Source organism: Rhizopus microsporus (genome assembly GCF_002708625.1).
Source record: "Rhizopus microsporus ATCC 52813 unplaced genomic scaffold scaffold_14, whole genome shotgun sequence".
Taxonomy (NCBI): Eukaryota; Fungi; Mucoromycota; class Mucoromycetes; order Mucorales; family Rhizopodaceae; genus Rhizopus; species Rhizopus microsporus.
Window position 1 is genome coordinate 634,449 of NW_019671929.1, and position 16,380 is coordinate 650,828.

Genomic DNA, 16,380 nt, shown 5'->3' on the forward strand with positions numbered 1-16,380 from the left:
GATATCCATCTTTATACTATTTTTAGTAAGAAAAGGCAAAGTTTAATCACATGAAGCTTTTTTTGTTGAGCTCTGTTTAGTGTAACGTTACGTCCCCTCCTCTTTTTTACTTTCCTTGCCACTTTTACACCTACGAATGTCAATAACTGGTGAAGCTAACTCATACATGCTTGTAGTATATAGGTAAGCCGAAATAAAAAGAGATTGTATCAAAGTTAAGACGAAGTGGATCAGCCTAATTTCACTATTATGCTATTGAGTGTAACAGTGACATCCGGTAACAAAAGGGTCCAACGCATGAAGGGTTCTCTGTCATCTAATTGTCATCGACCAGAAAATCTCTAACTGTGATATGAACCTTACTGCACTTGGGTACAAATTCTGGGTCTATTATTTGGTGCCAAAGTGATGTTTCATTTTATACTCATGACTACAAATTAGCAGAATAATTATCTCATTGCTATAGAAATAAAGCTCCAGTCGCGGCAACAAAAGTTTACTTTGATGATGACAAAGTATAAGCCTCCCTTGTTCTTCTATATAATATATTCCTGCAAAATTTTCTTATATCACTGTAAAAAGAGAGAATGATTCTGGGTTAGGATTTGGCGTTGACAAAAAAAGGTTGAGAGAAGCTTTTGTTTGCTCCTTGCCTCTGAATTATATAGTAGGTAGAAGTAATGTGGGAGAGGTATTTTTGTTACTGTCATTCAATTGAATACACCTCTATACTGTGCACATATGCTATTCAACATGCCACTATGTATAACAAGATGTAGATGATAGGTCAATGCGTTATAGGACGAAGTAATAAAGAGTATGTAAAAAGGGAATCAAGTTTATGAAAAGCTACTAGAACTCATAGATATGTTTCTACATTTTTGGAAAGGAAATCGGCTGTATTTCTCTTTTTCAAGGCAGTAAGGGCGATTACGTGTTTAAAATAATGTACACTCATGTATATGCAGCAAATTAGGCTCAAGCTAAAATTAGATAACGTGGTAAAAAACCAATGCTATTGCAAAATATAACATTACTATATATTCCAAAAAGGAAAAGGCAATATAATATCCAAAATGTATACTGGCACATTCTAATGATCGATTGTCAAATATAATGCGCGTTGTTCATAAAAGAGCATTATGCTTCGAAATTAGATCTGATATTATGAAAGTATACTACAAAGATACACCACCTAACGTGTATATCAGTAGAAATGCAGTACCACGTCAAGTATTGTTTATTATTTAAAGAATATGATCAAGTTACCAATTACATTTTTAATATGACAAGGTGATAAATAAAGAGAGAAAGAGCTTCTCTTTCTAAAAAATACCACTCATATCCTCTAGATCCTGTTGCTCCACTTTTTCCTTGACGACTTGATTCTTCTTCTGCAACCCTTCTCTGCGCTTTCGTTCTCTTCTCTCTTCTTTAGTTTCCTCTTTTACTTGTGTTTGATTATTTTCTAGTTCTCGTCTCAACTTTTCCTCAAAGATACTCATTCTTTCTATATTTTGTTGAAACTTCTCGTTTGACATGCTGACAAGGAGCATTAAATAAGCTATATCCACTAAACAATACACTGTATCATTCTCTATATATGCAATGGGTGTGTCTATCTTGAGTGTGCTGCGTATGGCCAGCATATGTCGACGTGATACAGTGATGCCTGAGTTTTGGTATCCTGCTTGATTTGCAATATTCAACAAGTGCATAGCTGATTCATAGCTAGAAGCTTCAATATGTAAAATCTTTTTTTGTATTGTTAATAACACCTCTTTTCTTTCTTATTGTTTGTTTTTACCAACGGTTCAAACTTGAAATAGATCAGTTGCTTATGGACTAAATCAGCCGGCCGTTCATAATCAAATACAATGTTTCGATTGCCAAAGAGTAACTGAAGGATCCAGCTGTCTTTTTCTTTTTCCGGAACAGGAATTGGGTCATGACTGACGTATAACCAGATACCACCCTTCGTGGCTACTTTATCGTTTTCTAGAGCTGGACAGTAAATGGCTACTCGTCCGGAACAGCTACTGGTAGTATAGTAATCAGGGTGTTTGTTGATGACATGCATCAGATCTAGAATGGGAGCATCAATGAATCCCTTGGGTGATTTGTCTCTTCTTTCTGGATCCAAATGTTCAACAAGTGAAGCAATGACTTGTTCTTTTCGTGACAGAAAGTCTGTATTATGTTGGGTTATCATATAATTTTTTTTTTTTTTCTTTTCTGTATGCAAAGAGAAAGAGAGACAAATATTGAAACACAGCATGTCTTTATGACATCTTTTATGGACAAGTTAATTTATATGCATTTTCGCAACATCTTTTCTGCTTTATTATAAATTCATTAAATTGAAAAGAAAAACTTGCTTTTTTGTTTGTTTGTTGTTTGGTAAATTATCTAAGGAGGAGGAGGTTGGCAAGATATCTTTGAGAATATAGCATTCAATGAGGCAACGATATGCTTGATTCCATGATGATGATCCTCTTCGTGAATATGACTCTGAGCCACTTGATCATGCTCTCTTGATAAACCCTGTGCAGTCGCATACGTTTCACTTGAAGAAGCTGAAATGAGTCGAGATTCAGTAGGCTTTGAATATTCCTTTTCGATATTCATTTCTTCTGTAGATAACTTTAACCAAGAGCATCTTTGATCAGAAGGAGTGTCTCCATCAACAGGTGAGTTACAAACAGAGGACAAATGAACCGATCTAGGTGAGTCTGGTACGAACGGTACGACCTGATTCTTGAGGCGTTCCCTGATCAAATAGTAAACAGAGAGCAAAGGGTGAAAGGCAGCAGGGACTGATTGTGGATCATTATAGAAACCCCATCTCTTGATAAATGCAAGTTGATCTTCATTGATTTTATTGAGCCTACACAATTCAACACAGCAGCAGTGGTCAGAAGCAAACTTGTAAAGAGGCGATTCGATGATCGTTTCCATCTTGGTCCTGATTTCCTCTGGAGTACCAAAATTGAAGTATTCTGACATCTCATTCAGAATGGGGGAAGCTAATGGGATGTGCAGAGGTATGCGAATAGGTACATAATTCTTGATACCTTGAGCATAATGTTTTTCGATCCAGTCGTGTTTCATTATGTCAGCCAGCTTGATTCGTCTCTTTTGATCAACAACAAAGATTTTAGAAAGCAAGTCTTGTAAGCACTCGCTTATGTGTTCTGGATAGGACACGATGGCATTTTTTATCTTGTCTTGAATCAATGGCACACTAACATCATCAAATGGCATATGACCAGTAACCATGACATAAATGACGACGCCTAGACTCCAGACATCCAGCTCAGGACCCTGGTAGGGATCTCCATTCAGCACCTCCGGGGCAGCAAAGTAAAGAGATCCACAGAACGTCGTCAGTCTTTTCTCGGGAAAGTGCGTGTTAGACAGACCAAAATCGCCGACCTTGATACTTCGTCCAGTTCTGTCCAGCATGATATTTTCAACCTTGAGATCCCTGTGAACGATCGAGTTACGATGCATGTAGTCAAGCGCACTGATGATCTGACGAGTATAATGACGAGCCTCAGGCTCACACATCATTCCGTCAGCAGCAATATGATGCAGTAACTGTCCTCCTTCGGCGTACTCCATCATGATGTAGTGATAGGAATCAGTAGTAACCATATCGTAGTATTTCACAACATATGGATGGCGTAAGAGTTTCATGATCGACGTCTCTCGGACTGCTCTCTTCTCACGACCTTCCCAATTGAGTTTTTCTTCAAGGAATTTCTTTTCAGAATAAACCTTTCCATTGATCGAACGTTGTTCCTCGTCAATTTCAGGACGTTTGATGATTTTGATAGCAAGCTTCGGAATAATAAATTAAATGTCCTTTTTTTTAACAATTTTCGATCCTTACCGTTTCGCCAGTTTCGTTATTCATCGCCAACTTTACCTTACCACAAGCACCTTGACCGAGGTCTTGGAGCAGATGGTAGTCTCCAAAATTCCCAATATGAAGAATTGAATTTGAACGACTAGGCATTAAGAGTAAAAAATAGGTAGTAAAATGGAGAAAAAAGAGAAACAATAGTTGGATTTATTTTTGATCCAACAAAGACTGGACTCTATATACTAAATTTTCCGGTTTTGTCTCTGTTTAACTATGTACTTGAATAATTCATACACTTGCTTCTCTCTTCATAAATAGATTCGTGTTATTGATGTTACTACTGGATAAGAGAGTTCAATGTTTCTTTAGCGTATAATAAAAATCAAATGCTATGCGTATTTGAGAACATGATATAGAAACTACTTGGTATATATCTCGATTATGGATTCTGCCGTGTTAATGTGTTTTATTTACGTCATTGGCGTATTGCAAGTCAAATAAGGAATTACAGCAAATGAGGCATTCATGCACTTGGTGTTCTTTATAGTTTGTTAATTTGTTCCTTTTATATTTCGTCTCTATTGGCTACACACACGCATAAAAAGACATGCTATATTTTATGCTAGATAATGAATAATTACTTTCTACAAAGAGTCTCTCCATCCTATATTCTATACATTTTCCTAAACATATCCTATGCTCCTTCTTGACTATTCATTCTGTAACAGTCATTGTGTTTTATCCAGAAATAATAAAGCTCCGACTAAATACAATTTGCCAGTCTCTCTATCTGTCTGTCTCTATTCCTTCCCCTCTTGTCTCTTGACACGTCATGTATAATCTGCAACAACGATTCAATGTAAATAAAATGTTAATCTCATCCTCCTCCACGTTGTTAAATAAAAGTAGAACCTTTTTTCTTTTGCTGTTAGTGTTCTATCTGCAGTTCTTGGCATAGTTGCCCTCATCTCTTACATTCAAGGCTATCCACCTATCCAAGGCGCACTTAAAGTAGATGCCAGCAACATTAAAGTGTACGTGTTTTTATACTCATATATCATACCACTTTTAATAACATTCATAACAGTGTCGCACGTCGTTTTGGTCCAGAAAATCAAGATTATAGAAAAAAGAGTGAATTTGCAAGACTTTCATTTGATATTGATGCTGGTACAAGCTATACACAGTTTAAAGATGATCGTTAACACGCATAGTCTAGACTTTAGTGAATTATTCAATTGGAACACAAAGCAGATATTCGTCACTGTTGTAGCTGATTATGAAACAGACAAATATGTAAGGATTCAATTATATAAACCATATATACTGATGATATCATCCAGAAACGTAACTCAGTTGTGCTTTGGGATCGAATCATCACTCAAAAGGAAAAGGCGAATTTAAAGCTAAAGAACGTTGGTAACAAGTATGCTATGGTTGACATTTCTCAAAAGTGGAAGTAAGTTTGTAAAATAATAATAAGATGAAGATTATTGATACTTGCTAGTTATGAACGGGCCAATCTTTCCATTGCCTGGGATATCACACCTCATGTCGGTCTTTTACAATCAGGTCAACTCCTGACTGATGCACATTTGATCATACCCGCCTTTTCTGAAGTATAAAAAGAAAAAAAGTTCATAAAGATTTTATTTACATACAACAAATTTAAATGAATACACAGTTTTTTTTTTAGTCTTGTTTAACAGTAACAGAAGAGTTATTTAAGGTATTCTTAGCATCAGTACCTGTTGTTCCAGCCTTTGCAGCTAAAGCTCTAGCCTTTGCATAAGTATCATTAATACCATCCTTGGCAACTTCTTGCGCCTTGGTGATACTGTTCTGAATCAAGGTCTGACCCTTATGAAGATGAGAGTCAACCACGTCCTTGTTTGTGATGTACAAGCGAGGGAAAGTGAAGGCAGAGAGTGTGACCAAGAGGATGATGTTGACAGTAGACATATGAGCAGAGATCTTCCAGATAGTAAAAGAGATGGCAAGCCACTTGATGCTTGTCTTGGTGTCATCAATAAAGACAATACGAGTCAAGGCACGAATGACCGTCTCAGCCACTTCGATAAACATGTTGGTGTAGCGACGAACGCTTTGGCGATCGATGGCTGTCGATCTTTCATTATCAATGACGTCTCTGTGAAAAAAAAATCAGCATGATAGTTTTAAAAATTTCATGCAACTCCCTTACCTGTAGGGGTGTGATACATTGTCAGTGCTTGTGAGCACCTTTTGACTTTGAAGCATAAAGTGAACATAAATCAGATTGATGCCAATGGCCAAAGTCAGAGCCATAGAACCTAACTGGAGCAAAGAGTACCAACGACTAAGGATGATTGAGCCTACAATCATGGCCATGATGGCACCCGAGCGGAGAGGATTTTTCCATTGGAGAATGTTCAAGGCCTCGGTTTCGATACGATGGGTCGTATCATTACGTTGTGAGCTACCGTACTTTGCAGTGTTGTTGGTAGGACTGGCTGCAGATGTAGCTGTACTGGTCACAGGAGAGGAAGACGTGCCCTTCTCAAATGGGAAGGCAACACCATGTTGGTAACCAGGAGGAGGTTGGGAGGTACGACGAGCATCAGCAGTATCTGAAGCAAAGGGGTTTGAAGTAGAATGGTTTGTGGTAGTAGCGTTATTTTTAGTGATAGGTTGAGTAGAGGTTATATCAGCAGTAGCGCCTGTAACGGGAGGAAAGACTTGGTCTTGTTTCTTTTGAAGAGAAGCAACTTCGGGCAATGTAGAGTCTTTGAGACGATCGTTGTCAGGAGGAGTTAAGGGTCTGTTGTAAGTTTCCATGGTAACAATTTGAATTAAAAAGAAAGTATGAATGGATTCTGTCCTTTATATATCCATAATCAATTCATCTTTGCATTAACTATGATATCACAGTGATGATGCGCTTACTCGGTTGATGTCGTCTATGATTTTCCAATTATAGTAACTTCAAGTCACTTTTTTGCTTTAACCAAAATTTTTTTTCCATTCCCTTTCACTCTAATCCATAAACACTTACGTTTTCAAACTCTAAATATCACGTCATGTCTACCTCAAATGAAAAGATGAAGATTGAGCAGGTCAAAACCGCGCCACATGAAAAACGTGTGGCAACACACTCACATATCAAAGGGCTCGGTCTTAGACCTGATGGTACAGCAGAACCTATTCAAGCTGGATTTGTTGGTCAAGAGAATGCGCGAGAGGCAAGTAATGAACAAGTGATACGCGTAATGATTAATAATCGTAATATACATAGGCAAGTGGAATTGTCGTAGACATGATCAAAAGCAAAAGTATGGCTGGTCGCGCTTTACTATTTGCCGGTGCTCCTGGTACGGGTAAAACAGCTATTGCTTTAGCTATCGCACAAGAGTTAGGCCCCAAGGTGCCATTCCGCCCGATTGTAGGATCAGAAGTGTATTCGAGCGAAATTAAAAAGACAGAGGTATTGATGGAGAATTTCAGAAGAGCCATTGGTTTACGCATCAAGGAAACCAAGGAAGTGTATGAAGGTGAAGTGACAGAGTTGACACCTGAAGAGACAGAGAATCCTTTAGGTGGATACGGCAAAACGATCTCACATGTCATCATTGGTTTGAAAACGGTCAAGGGTGTCAAGCAACTCAAGTTAGATCCTAGTATTTATGAATCCATTCAGAAAGAGAAAGTGACAGTAGGTGATGTGATTTATATTGAAGCCAACACAGGTGCTTGCAAGGTAAAAAAGACATAATGTTTATGATAAGTTGAAGCTTATTGTGTTCTTACAGAGAGTGGGTCGATCTGATGCTTATGCTACAGAATTTGATTTGGAAGCTGAAGAATATGTTCCTTTACCAAAGGGTGAAGTTCATAAAAAGAAGGAAGTCATTCAGGACGTCACTCTTCATGATTTGGATGTTGCCAATGCTAGACCTGAAGGTGGTCAAGACATCATGTCTATGATGGGTCAATTGTTAAAACCAAAAAAGACAGAAATTACAGATAAGCTAAGACAGGAGATTAACAAGGTGGTGAATAAATATATCGAACAAGGTATTGCCGAACTTGTGCCTGGTGTACTTTTTATTGATGAAGTACACATGTTGGACATTGAATGCTTTACATATCTCAACCGTGCTCTCGAATCACCACTCTCACCTATTGTCATCTTTGCTACGAACCGAGGTAATTGTACTATTCGAGGTACAGATGATATCGTCTCTCCTCATGGAATCCCTGTTGACCTCTTGGATCGACTCTTGATCATTCGTACATTACCTTATTCGATTGATGAAATTAAGGTGATCATTTCCATCCGCGCCAAGACAGAAGGATTGACGGTTGATGAAGATGCAATTGAATATATTGCTAATGCAGGCATCAATAGCTCTTTAAGGTATATACACACTGAATATACATATATAATCTATACTAATGATATTTATAGATACGCTGTTCAATTATTAACACCAGCTAATGTTCTTTCAGAGATTAATGGCCACTCATCCATCAGTTTAGACGATGTCAAGGAAGTAGATGACCTCTTCCTTGATTCAAAGAAATCAGCTCAACTTTTGATGGAACATGAATCTAGTTTCCTTGTCTCTTAAATTAAATAAAGGAGAGTGAAATAGAGAGAGAGAAAGAGGGACGATTGTACTTCTTGTGGTGTGTGTGTGCGATACACGTAAAAGGCAATGATCACATTTTTATTTATAAACCCGATTTGAACATATAAATATTTTTGTTTCGAAAACGTTTTCTTTTTTTTTTCTTTTTTCTTTATTAAAACTTTAGTCATTCATCATGGAGAAATTCAAGGAGGTAAGTTCTTTAATTGTTGTCCCTTAAACACAAGAAGAAGAAGGAGGGCTAAGTTGTACTGTAGAAACTCGCTACTCTTCGTAAAGAAGTTGAAGATGCCACTAACCGTGCTGATGAGTTAAAGACCAAGGCTGAGCAGCTGGAAGCTGAGCATGAACAAAAAGATAACGAATTGAGTACTTTGCAATCTCGTGCTAAGGAGTTGGAAGAAGCTCTTGAAACAGCTGAAGCTAACTTGAAACAAGCTACTGCCGAGTAAGTTGTTTAAAATGGAGAAAAAAGGGGGCGAAGCTAATAATAAACCCTCTATAGTTTCCGTGATGCTGACTTGCGTGCTGAACAATTGGAAAAGAAGGCTGTCAAGATTCAACAAGAGATTTCTGTTTGGGATAAGAAGCATGCCGACTTGGAAGCCAAGTACCTAGCTGCCAGGGCTGAGTTGGACGAATTAGAAGGCCAAATGGATGGCGTGTAAATAAAAAGAATCATACCCCACGTCACTTTTTTTTATTTCACAAAGATAATAAACACGCATTTAAGGTTCAACGGGAACTGAAAGGTCAGGACCAGTACCAATGGGAACAACTTGGGTTGGGTTAATTTGTCTGTGGGACATGTAATAGTGTCTCTTGATGTGATCCATGTTGACTGTTTCTTTCACTATAATACACAAATATAATTAATTAGACTTGCATATAAACATGTGTCAACTTACCTCCTGGTTTTTGATAAATGCGACGTGTCCATTCCAAGATGTTTGGATAGTCGTGTTGAATGGACTTTAAATTACACTTGAAATGACCATGATAGACAGGATCAAATCTATTTTTATAAAGGTTGGTTCACGCTTACATCTTTTTTTATTATTATTTTTTATACCTGACAATCGTAGTAAATAATCGAATATCGGCTTCAGTAAACGTGTCTTGTACTAAATACTTGTGACCGTCAAGCATTTTTTCGATTCTATCCAAAGATTTGAATAAAGGAAACACGTTGTTTTCATCTATTATTTGAATATCAGTCTGCATTCTCTCTCTTTTTTTAAAAAAATCAACTTACAAGCTTCCTGAGTGGTTGCAAAACCAGATTTATAAACACCGTTATTGACAGTATCATAAACCCATTCATTTGTCTCGTCAATCTCTTTTCGAAGGGGCTCGGGATAATAGTTGAGTTCTGCTTGCTCTTTGCTCAAAAACTTGTTAAATACTGTATTGAACATACGAATGATTTCAGAACTTTCATTGTTGACTAATTATATACTTTGGTTACAAATCGGTTCCCCCACATATAAATAGGTTATCATAGTTATGCCTTACCAATCGTCTGGAGCTTCTTGTCCCAAAGAACAGGGACAGTAAAACGACCCTCATAGTTTGGATTGACCTTGAAATAGATGTCACGAATATAAGAAGCATTGTTGACAGTATCAGGAATAGCACCAGGACATTCTTGTTCGGTAGAAAACTTCCACCCTTTATCAAGCATCAGATAATCAACAGCAGATAGGCCGATTATCTTGTCAAGTCCTTTCAAGTTACGTACAATAGCCGTACGGTGAGCCTACAAAAGGGTGTCAATAATGTCCAGACATGGATAATAAAATAATATTTTACCCAAGGACAAGCCCAAGAAATGTAGAGATGATAACGATCACTATGGGAAATTTCATTCTTAGAATTATACACTTTATATCTTTGTGATCTTTACGGTTCGGGAGCAAACTTGGCATCAGGCTTATCTTCAATAAAGTCGCGAAAGACAGACTGTTGACGTCTGAACTCACCATCTTTGCTAGCCCAGTTAAGAATCGAGGATTTGGTACCTTGAGACATGTATCTTGTAATTATGCTTCGGTTATGAGATAAAAACTTTTTGGAAGAAAGTAATAAAAACATCTTTGAAATCAAGTCTGGGGAAAGCACGTATTTATGCGCCTGCGCAATACGACTGAGTTTAAAGGCGCATTACAAATGCTTTATTAATATTTTTTGTAATGGGGCTGATCCACAAAACGCGTGACTTTTGATAATAATGCAGCAATGCCCTTGACTTACACCACGCATTAATAAAGTCCACACTTAAAACAAAACAAAAAAAAGCACTGTGCAATATATTCTTCTCACCGTCTCAAATCATCATGTAAGCTTTTCCTTATCAACACTCTTTATACAGAAAATAAGAAAAAAGCTTTTAATATTAAAATAATAATTATAAATAAAGCGAGGATATATATACAAAAAGATAAACATTAGATACTTTCATCATCAAGAATGACCTCTTTTCCATCGACCATACGAACGGGCCCTGTAAACCACTTTCGACCCCAGATAAAGTAATAGCCCATGGAAAAGATCATGATTGCAGCAAAGGGCACAACAGCGTAATTCATCGTATCAGGTGTCACAGGAGCGGTAGTTGGTGTGATAAAGAGGGCACAGGTAAAGATCAACCAGGCAGAGGCAATCCATCCCGTCACCACACTGAATCGACCAAGGCTAAAGGGACCGGGCTTAAACTTTGTACGAGACGCTGTGACGCGCAGGAGGATAGGTACAAGGTAAGACATTTGTGAACCAATGGTGTTAACAGAGACAATGGCCTCGTATGCTGTACTGTTGATCATGTACAAGACACCAACAATGGCTGCTACAAGAATATTAAACCACACGGCGACCACTGGACTGTTTGTCTTCTTGTTGAGTGAGTGCAGATGTTTTGAAAAGGGCATTGCTCCATCACGAGCAAAAGCGTAGACCATACGGGAACTACCAAGGGTCAAGGCAGACCCACAAAAGAAGATACTGAGCATGACAAAGACTAAAAAGACCATCGTCCAAGCTCCTCCAACGCCATCATAAAAAACTTGAACCATCTGTGGTTGAATGGCATTTTCGCTCAAGATTTGTCGTTCGTAATCAGTCACCATAAAGCTGACGGCAATCAAGAACACAAGGCCAGAGACAGCGTTGGCAGCTACACTGACAAGGATACCAAAGGGAGAGCCACTTTGTGAATTTTTTGTTTCTTCACTCATGTGGGCAGCACTGTCGTAGCCTGAAAGTGTATATTGAGATTGCAGGATGACAAGCAAGAAGGCAAACCCGTTGCTGCTAAAACCAGATCCGTTGTAAAATTGTGTAAACTGATTGTCATAAAAAAAGGGTAAGGAGATGCCATGATGTTCTCTAATCAAAAACTTACCACAAATTCACCAGTAGCCAATGGTTTTGTGATGGCAAGACCAACAATAACAATAAAGGCAATACCCAACATGTTGGCATAAACTAATACAAGTAAAGTAAGCATCACACACAATAGACATCAAGTGAGATAAATTACATGCTGCTTGATTCATCACACCGTTCCAGCTCACAGCTACTGAGTTGAGTATACCATGAACAATAAGAATACCAACGTAGATGCCATATTGAGCATAGACAGATAAATTGACATCAGGATTCCTGAAATGGCCTTAATATATATATAACTTTATTCCTTTTTTGTATTTAGCTTACCACACAGAAACCACACCAGCGATGAATTGAGATAGTCCAAGATCAACAGAGGTGATACCGACTATAAAAAAAAGGCAAATGTTATTTTCAGTGTGTCCCGTGCATAAAAAAAAGTGCTACTCACAGCATAAACCAATCCAGTTACACCAGCCTGTAACCCAGCAAGCCAAAGGCACCCACTTTGATGTGGCCAAACGCGACACCCAGAAATACAAACCTCCAGTGGTTGGATAAGCACTGCAGATCTCTGCAAGGGATAAGGCCACAATAAGTGTAAATGTACCTGTGATAACCCAACCCCAAATAACGCCTAATGATCCAGCGTCACTCATGGCATCACCCCACATAGGCGTTAGACCAGATAGAACAGAGCAGCATGAAAATGCAATAGCAAAATTAGAAAATGCTGAGATGGATCGACTTAGATCCTATATATACACACATGCTTGTATTAAAATCAGAGCAACATGAAGAATTGATTAAAGTGTTTACTTGTTTATAGCCAAGTGATTGTAAAAGTGCCTCATCGGCATTTAATGGCGGTTGGCCATGCTCGATTTCTTTAATACTAGTTTTTTCTGTATCGGACATAATCAATAAAAAGGTAATAAAAATAAATAAAGAGAAAGAGAGAGAAAAAGGAAGGATGCTTGTTTACTTTTATACATTCTTTTTTTTTTTTTCGTTTGACAAAATTTATATGCTTTGTGAACAAGTGTCTTTATGAGTTTCTATCTTATCTCACGAACCAAATTACCGGATAACTAAATGATCATAGTGTCTCTCTTTTCATAAAATGTATTGGAGTCCATTTGTCATCACTGGTGTCTCATTGGCTAATGTGCAGCATTTACCATGACCCCTTTTATATAAATTTGTATATTTTTTGAAGGGCGCACATTTTTGATGAGAAGTAGGTCATGTGCATATCTTGAATTGAAATATACCTTTTATAGATACTATTATCTTGAGTCTTCTTTCTTGTAATAGTGGTAGTGTTATCAAAACGATGGGTTTATTAAAAGAAAGAAAGGATAAACTAGTCGACTATATACACTTTTATTAAAATAATGTAACAAGGAGACGAGAATGAAGGTATATATCATTATATATATATTTTTTTTTCTCAGGCAAAAACTAAAGGGACTAAAAGATCGTGATACCCTTTTTTTTTGCATAATAAAGAAAAGTCATGAAATCATACAGGTCCACACAGTTTAATTCATATCCTCTTACTGTTCAGATCAATGTGTGTTTGTGTGCTACAGTCGTATCTCTTGTTCTACAAGTTTGATAACAGATATACGGAAAGTTAAAAAAAAAAAAAGATTGGCCTAGTCAGAAATAAGCTGGCGTCTGTTGCTATTGCTGATACTTTGCTCAAGTCACTCAGTTCATTACTGTGACTACGCTATAGAATATTGATAGGATAATAGATCATGCTTTCATCTTTCTTTCTTTATCAGTATAAAATCATCCTTCAATTGTAAAGATAAGATAACGTATGCTCTTTGTAGGATGTTTAAGGATAAAACTAATCAGTACCATTTCCTTGCATCCGTATTATTTGAACTATGCTTCATTACTGAAAAAATAAGCACTGGACTCTGTGTGTGGATGTTGACTATACAAGACCCCACTTTTATGTGGATTTATTTATTTAAACAATTTGTTAAATTCTCTACCAATAAGCATTCTTCTAATTTCACTTGTTCCTGCACCAATTTCATATAATTTAGCATCTCGCAAGATTCTACCCGTGGGGTATTCATTGGTATAACCATTGCCTCCGAGACATTGAATAGCATCTAATGCGACCTCAGTGGCTCTTTCAGCTGTATATAAAATGGCGCCTGCGCAGTCCTTGTTGCTGATGTTGCCTTGATCACATGCTCGGCCAACAGCGTATACATAAGCTCTTGAAGCCATTAATTTAGTGTACATGTCAGCCAACTTGCCTTGGATGAGCTAACATTACATGTTATTTTCCTCTTGTGTGGTCGCTTACTATCTTTACTTACTTGGAATTCACCAATAGACTGGCCAAACTGCTTACGCTCATGAACATAAGGAATAACAGTATCAAGAGCAGCTTGCATCAAACTATTGAGATATAGTTATAAGGCTGACCTTATGTTATGTGTATGTACACTTACCCCAATGGTCCACCAGAGAGAACAAGACGTTCAAGATCTAAACCACTCATCAACACATAAACACCCTTATTCTCTTCTCCCAAAACATTTTCGACTAGATAATTGATGTTATACTCTTTTCTACATTTAAACTCTTTTTTTATTTCTCTTACCTGGTACTTTGCAGTTGTCAAAAAACAATTGACAAGTGTTTGATCCACGCATACCAAGTTTATCAAATTTGGGACCAGTTGAGAATCCTTCAAATCCCTACAAGACGATAAGTTTCATTCTCTTTTTTCCTCCGCATCACTCATACCTTTTCGATCAAGAAGGCAGTAATACCCTTTGGGCCAGCCTCTGGCTTTGTCTTTGCATAGACAACCAAGACATCAGCATCAGGACCATTCGTGATCCAAAACTTATCACCATTCAAAACATAGTGATCTCCCTTCTTCTCAGCACGTAACTTCATACTGACTACGTCTGAACCTGAACCTGGTTCGGACATAGCCAAGGCACCAACATGTTCACCCGAGATAAGTTTGGGCAAATATTTAGCCTTTTGTGTCTCATTACCGTTTCTGACAATCTGGTTGACACAGAGGTTAGAATGAGCACCATAGCTCAAAGCGACTGAACCGCTTGCTCTCGAGATTTCTTCCATGACCATTGTATGCTCCAAATAACCTAATCCTAAGCCGCCATATTCTTGAGGTGCAGTGACACCCAGTAAACCCATATCACCGAATTTACGCCACATATCCATAGGAAACTCGTTGGCCTTGTCAATCTCTGTCGCACGAGGTGCAAGTTCTACATTGACCCAATCATGAACAGCAGATCGAAGTTCTTCTTGTTGAGGTGATAGACCAGCGACAGCAGCATTGTAAGCCGTAGAGAAATGACGGGGAATGAATGATTTAGGCAATGATTTCTATTAAAGTAAATAAACAGCCACGATTTCCCCTCCTTTAAAGAGTTACCTGTACAGTCGTTTTGACAAAGCGAGACAGCATTCTATAAAGTAGATATAAAAAAAAAGTAAAGAGAAATAAAAAAGGGAGCAAGAAGGGAAAAAAGGAGGCGCGTGAGAAAAAGGAGGAGGGAACATGTCTTTTAGTATGATTATTTTCCCACGAATCAAATGCCTTACTTGGGATGCCCCACTTTTATTGTGGTCCCTTCATATTTTTTCGACAAATTAATTTCTCAGTAATTTAGATTTACAATAAAACGCAAGCTTCTGATAGACACTAGTTCGGTCTTCAACAGGTATAATGTTGCGAGAATCCAATCCTAAAAACTATCATCCTTTTATTGAGCTCTGTAATGAAAGATGGCTTAATAAGCTTCTTTAACTTTTTCTTTTCTTTCTTGCTTCTACATTCATACTTATCTTTAAAGAGCTGTAGCTCATCCTGTAATATGTATGATGAATACTGTCAGTAAAAATTGCATTATTTAGCATGGATGTTAACTGCCATACCTTTACAAAGCCAAACGCTTCTACTGCTGAAACCACGTTCAGGATCATGCTTTGGTTTTCAACCAACTGAAAACGCCTTAAAAATTAGAAATATAAAGGCCTTCTTCTGGAAGAGTGATTTGATATACACTCTTTCCGGAAAGTAAATTCGCCTGTGATCGAAAATAAATGCACCCAATGGTGAGAACAAAATCGCTTGTCCCGCCCTCTTTGCTCTCTAGCGTGTACCTGGAACGTTCCCCAATAGTCTCTTTTGACGCTCTGGATTCTCTCAGTCCTCCGTTCCTTTTTTTTTTGTTTAAACAATCCTGGGTAGTTATCGCTACCCTCCCCAGAATGCACCTTGGTGGTAAGTAAAACTAATATTAGGATATGTGCTTTAATACTAACATACTCTTTCTCTCTTTTTCTACATATACTCATTATCTCTCTCTCTCTTTTGACATGATGTCGTTTTATTCAAACGTATTTTTCTTTGTCGTCTTTTTACGTATATAATTTTTTTTATTTTACGACAATATTTTATAAAATTAACGTCAATAA

The 16,380-nt window shown here is 37.6% G+C and overlaps 9 protein-coding genes across 9 annotated transcripts; 3 read left to right on the forward strand and 6 right to left on the reverse strand.

Annotated features, from left to right (window-relative positions):
* Positions 1-1,168: 1,168 nt before the first annotated feature.
* RHIMIDRAFT_229159 (uncharacterized protein) lies at positions 1,169-2,253 on the reverse strand. The gene is made up of 2 exons (XM_023607635.1): positions 1,808-2,253; positions 1,169-1,754 (listed from the first exon to the last, which is right to left on the reverse strand). The coding sequence occupies exons 1-2, from the start codon at positions 2,210-2,212 to the stop codon at positions 1,326-1,328; spliced, it is 834 nt and encodes a 277-aa protein (XP_023464127.1). The 5' UTR covers positions 2,213-2,253; the 3' UTR covers positions 1,169-1,325.
* Positions 2,254-2,318: 65 nt separating this feature from the next.
* On the reverse strand, positions 2,319-4,120 carry RHIMIDRAFT_229161 (Pkinase-domain-containing protein). Its single transcript, XM_023607636.1, has 2 exons — positions 3,896-4,120; positions 2,319-3,843 (listed from the first exon to the last, which is right to left on the reverse strand). The coding sequence occupies exons 1-2, from the start codon at positions 4,019-4,021 to the stop codon at positions 2,410-2,412; spliced, it is 1,560 nt and encodes a 519-aa protein (XP_023464128.1). The 5' UTR covers positions 4,022-4,120; the 3' UTR covers positions 2,319-2,409.
* Positions 4,121-4,680: 560 nt separating this feature from the next.
* RHIMIDRAFT_38791 (signal peptidase 22 kDa subunit) lies at positions 4,681-5,612 on the forward strand. Its single transcript, XM_023615185.1, has 6 exons — positions 4,681-4,727; positions 4,778-4,902; positions 4,956-5,038; positions 5,088-5,164; positions 5,212-5,327; positions 5,376-5,612. The coding sequence occupies exons 1-6, from the start codon at positions 4,701-4,703 to the stop codon at positions 5,491-5,493; spliced, it is 546 nt and encodes a 181-aa protein (XP_023464129.1). The 5' UTR covers positions 4,681-4,700; the 3' UTR covers positions 5,494-5,612.
* Positions 5,561-6,685, reverse strand: RHIMIDRAFT_239899 (uncharacterized protein; the record flags this gene model as incomplete). Its single annotated transcript, XM_023609263.1, has 2 exons — positions 5,561-6,017; positions 6,072-6,685. The coding sequence occupies 2 exons, from the start codon at positions 6,683-6,685 to the stop codon at positions 5,561-5,563; spliced, it is 1,071 nt and encodes a 356-aa protein (XP_023464130.1).
* RHIMIDRAFT_309081 (TIP49-domain-containing protein) lies at positions 6,674-8,652 on the forward strand. Its single transcript, XM_023614587.1, has 4 exons — positions 6,674-7,089; positions 7,143-7,604; positions 7,657-8,264; positions 8,316-8,652. Exons 1-4 carry the CDS (start codon positions 6,928-6,930, stop codon positions 8,476-8,478), a joined length of 1,395 nt encoding a protein of 464 aa, XP_023464131.1. The 5' UTR covers positions 6,674-6,927; the 3' UTR covers positions 8,479-8,652.
* Positions 8,653-8,674: 22 nt separating this feature from the next.
* Positions 8,675-9,167, forward strand: RHIMIDRAFT_239901 (uncharacterized protein; the record flags this gene model as incomplete). Its single annotated transcript, XM_023609264.1, has 3 exons — positions 8,675-8,692; positions 8,757-8,947; positions 9,005-9,167. 3 exons carry the CDS (start codon positions 8,675-8,677, stop codon positions 9,165-9,167), a joined length of 372 nt encoding a protein of 123 aa, XP_023464132.1.
* Positions 9,168-9,227: 60 nt separating this feature from the next.
* RHIMIDRAFT_205497 (uncharacterized protein) lies at positions 9,228-10,530 on the reverse strand (the record flags this gene model as incomplete). Its single annotated transcript, XM_023606829.1, has 7 exons — positions 9,228-9,352; positions 9,408-9,514; positions 9,572-9,698; positions 9,755-9,946; positions 10,015-10,258; positions 10,312-10,351; positions 10,406-10,530. The coding sequence occupies 7 exons, from the start codon at positions 10,528-10,530 to the stop codon at positions 9,228-9,230; spliced, it is 960 nt and encodes a 319-aa protein (XP_023464133.1).
* Positions 10,531-10,946: 416 nt separating this feature from the next.
* RHIMIDRAFT_239903 (amino acid transporter) lies at positions 10,947-12,804 on the reverse strand (the record flags this gene model as incomplete). The annotated part of the gene is made up of 6 exons (XM_023609265.1): positions 10,947-11,840; positions 11,900-11,982; positions 12,038-12,159; positions 12,214-12,274; positions 12,338-12,641; positions 12,706-12,804. The coding sequence occupies 6 exons, from the start codon at positions 12,802-12,804 to the stop codon at positions 10,947-10,949; spliced, it is 1,563 nt and encodes a 520-aa protein (XP_023464134.1).
* Positions 12,805-13,546: 742 nt separating this feature from the next.
* Positions 13,547-15,432, reverse strand: RHIMIDRAFT_217899 (acyl-CoA dehydrogenase NM domain-like protein). Its single transcript, XM_023607339.1, has 6 exons — positions 15,335-15,432; positions 14,668-15,285; positions 14,522-14,618; positions 14,370-14,463; positions 14,235-14,316; positions 13,547-14,181 (listed from the first exon to the last, which is right to left on the reverse strand). The coding sequence occupies exons 1-6, from the start codon at positions 15,365-15,367 to the stop codon at positions 13,870-13,872; spliced, it is 1,236 nt and encodes a 411-aa protein (XP_023464135.1). The 5' UTR covers positions 15,368-15,432; the 3' UTR covers positions 13,547-13,869.
* Between the last annotated feature and the right edge of the window lie 948 nt (positions 15,433-16,380).

Coding starts and splice junctions, on each gene's coding strand:
- RHIMIDRAFT_229159 (XM_023607635.1), bottom strand. CDS start 2,212: ATGATAACCCAACATAATACAGACTTTCTGTCACGAAAAGAACAAGTC. Junction 1,755..1,807: donor ATTTCAAGTTTGAACCGTTG/GTAAAAACAAAC, acceptor ATACAAAAAAAG/ATTTTACATATTGAAGCTTC.
- RHIMIDRAFT_229161 (XM_023607636.1), bottom strand. CDS start 4,021: ATGCCTAGTCGTTCAAATTCAATTCTTCATATTGGGAATTTTGGAGAC. Junction 3,844..3,895: donor ATAACGAAACTGGCGAAACG/GTAAGGATCGAA, acceptor ATTATTCCGAAG/CTTGCTATCAAAATCATCAA.
- RHIMIDRAFT_38791 (XM_023615185.1), top strand. CDS start 4,701: ATGTATAATCTGCAACAACGATTCAAT. Junction 4,728..4,777: donor ATCTGCAACAACGATTCAAT/GTAAATAAAATG, acceptor AAATAAAAGTAG/AACCTTTTTTCTTTTGCTGT. Junction 5,039..5,087: donor TTCATTTGATATTGATGCTG/GTACAAGCTATA, acceptor CGCATAGTCTAG/ACTTTAGTGAATTATTCAAT.
- RHIMIDRAFT_309081 (XM_023614587.1), top strand. CDS start 6,928: ATGTCTACCTCAAATGAAAAGATGAAGATTGAGCAGGTCAAAACCGCG. Junction 7,090..7,142: donor GTCAAGAGAATGCGCGAGAG/GCAAGTAATGAA, acceptor TAATATACATAG/GCAAGTGGAATTGTCGTAGA. Junction 7,605..7,656: donor CCAACACAGGTGCTTGCAAG/GTAAAAAAGACA, acceptor GTGTTCTTACAG/AGAGTGGGTCGATCTGATGC.
- RHIMIDRAFT_217899 (XM_023607339.1), bottom strand. CDS start 15,367: ATGCTGTCTCGCTTTGTCAAAACGACTGTACAG. Junction 14,619..14,667: donor CTGCCTTCTTGATCGAAAAG/GTATGAGTGATG, acceptor ATCGTCTTGTAG/GGATTTGAAGGATTCTCAAC. Junction 14,317..14,369: donor CTCTCTGGTGGACCATTGGG/GTAAGTGTACAT, acceptor ATATCTCAATAG/TTTGATGCAAGCTGCTCTTG.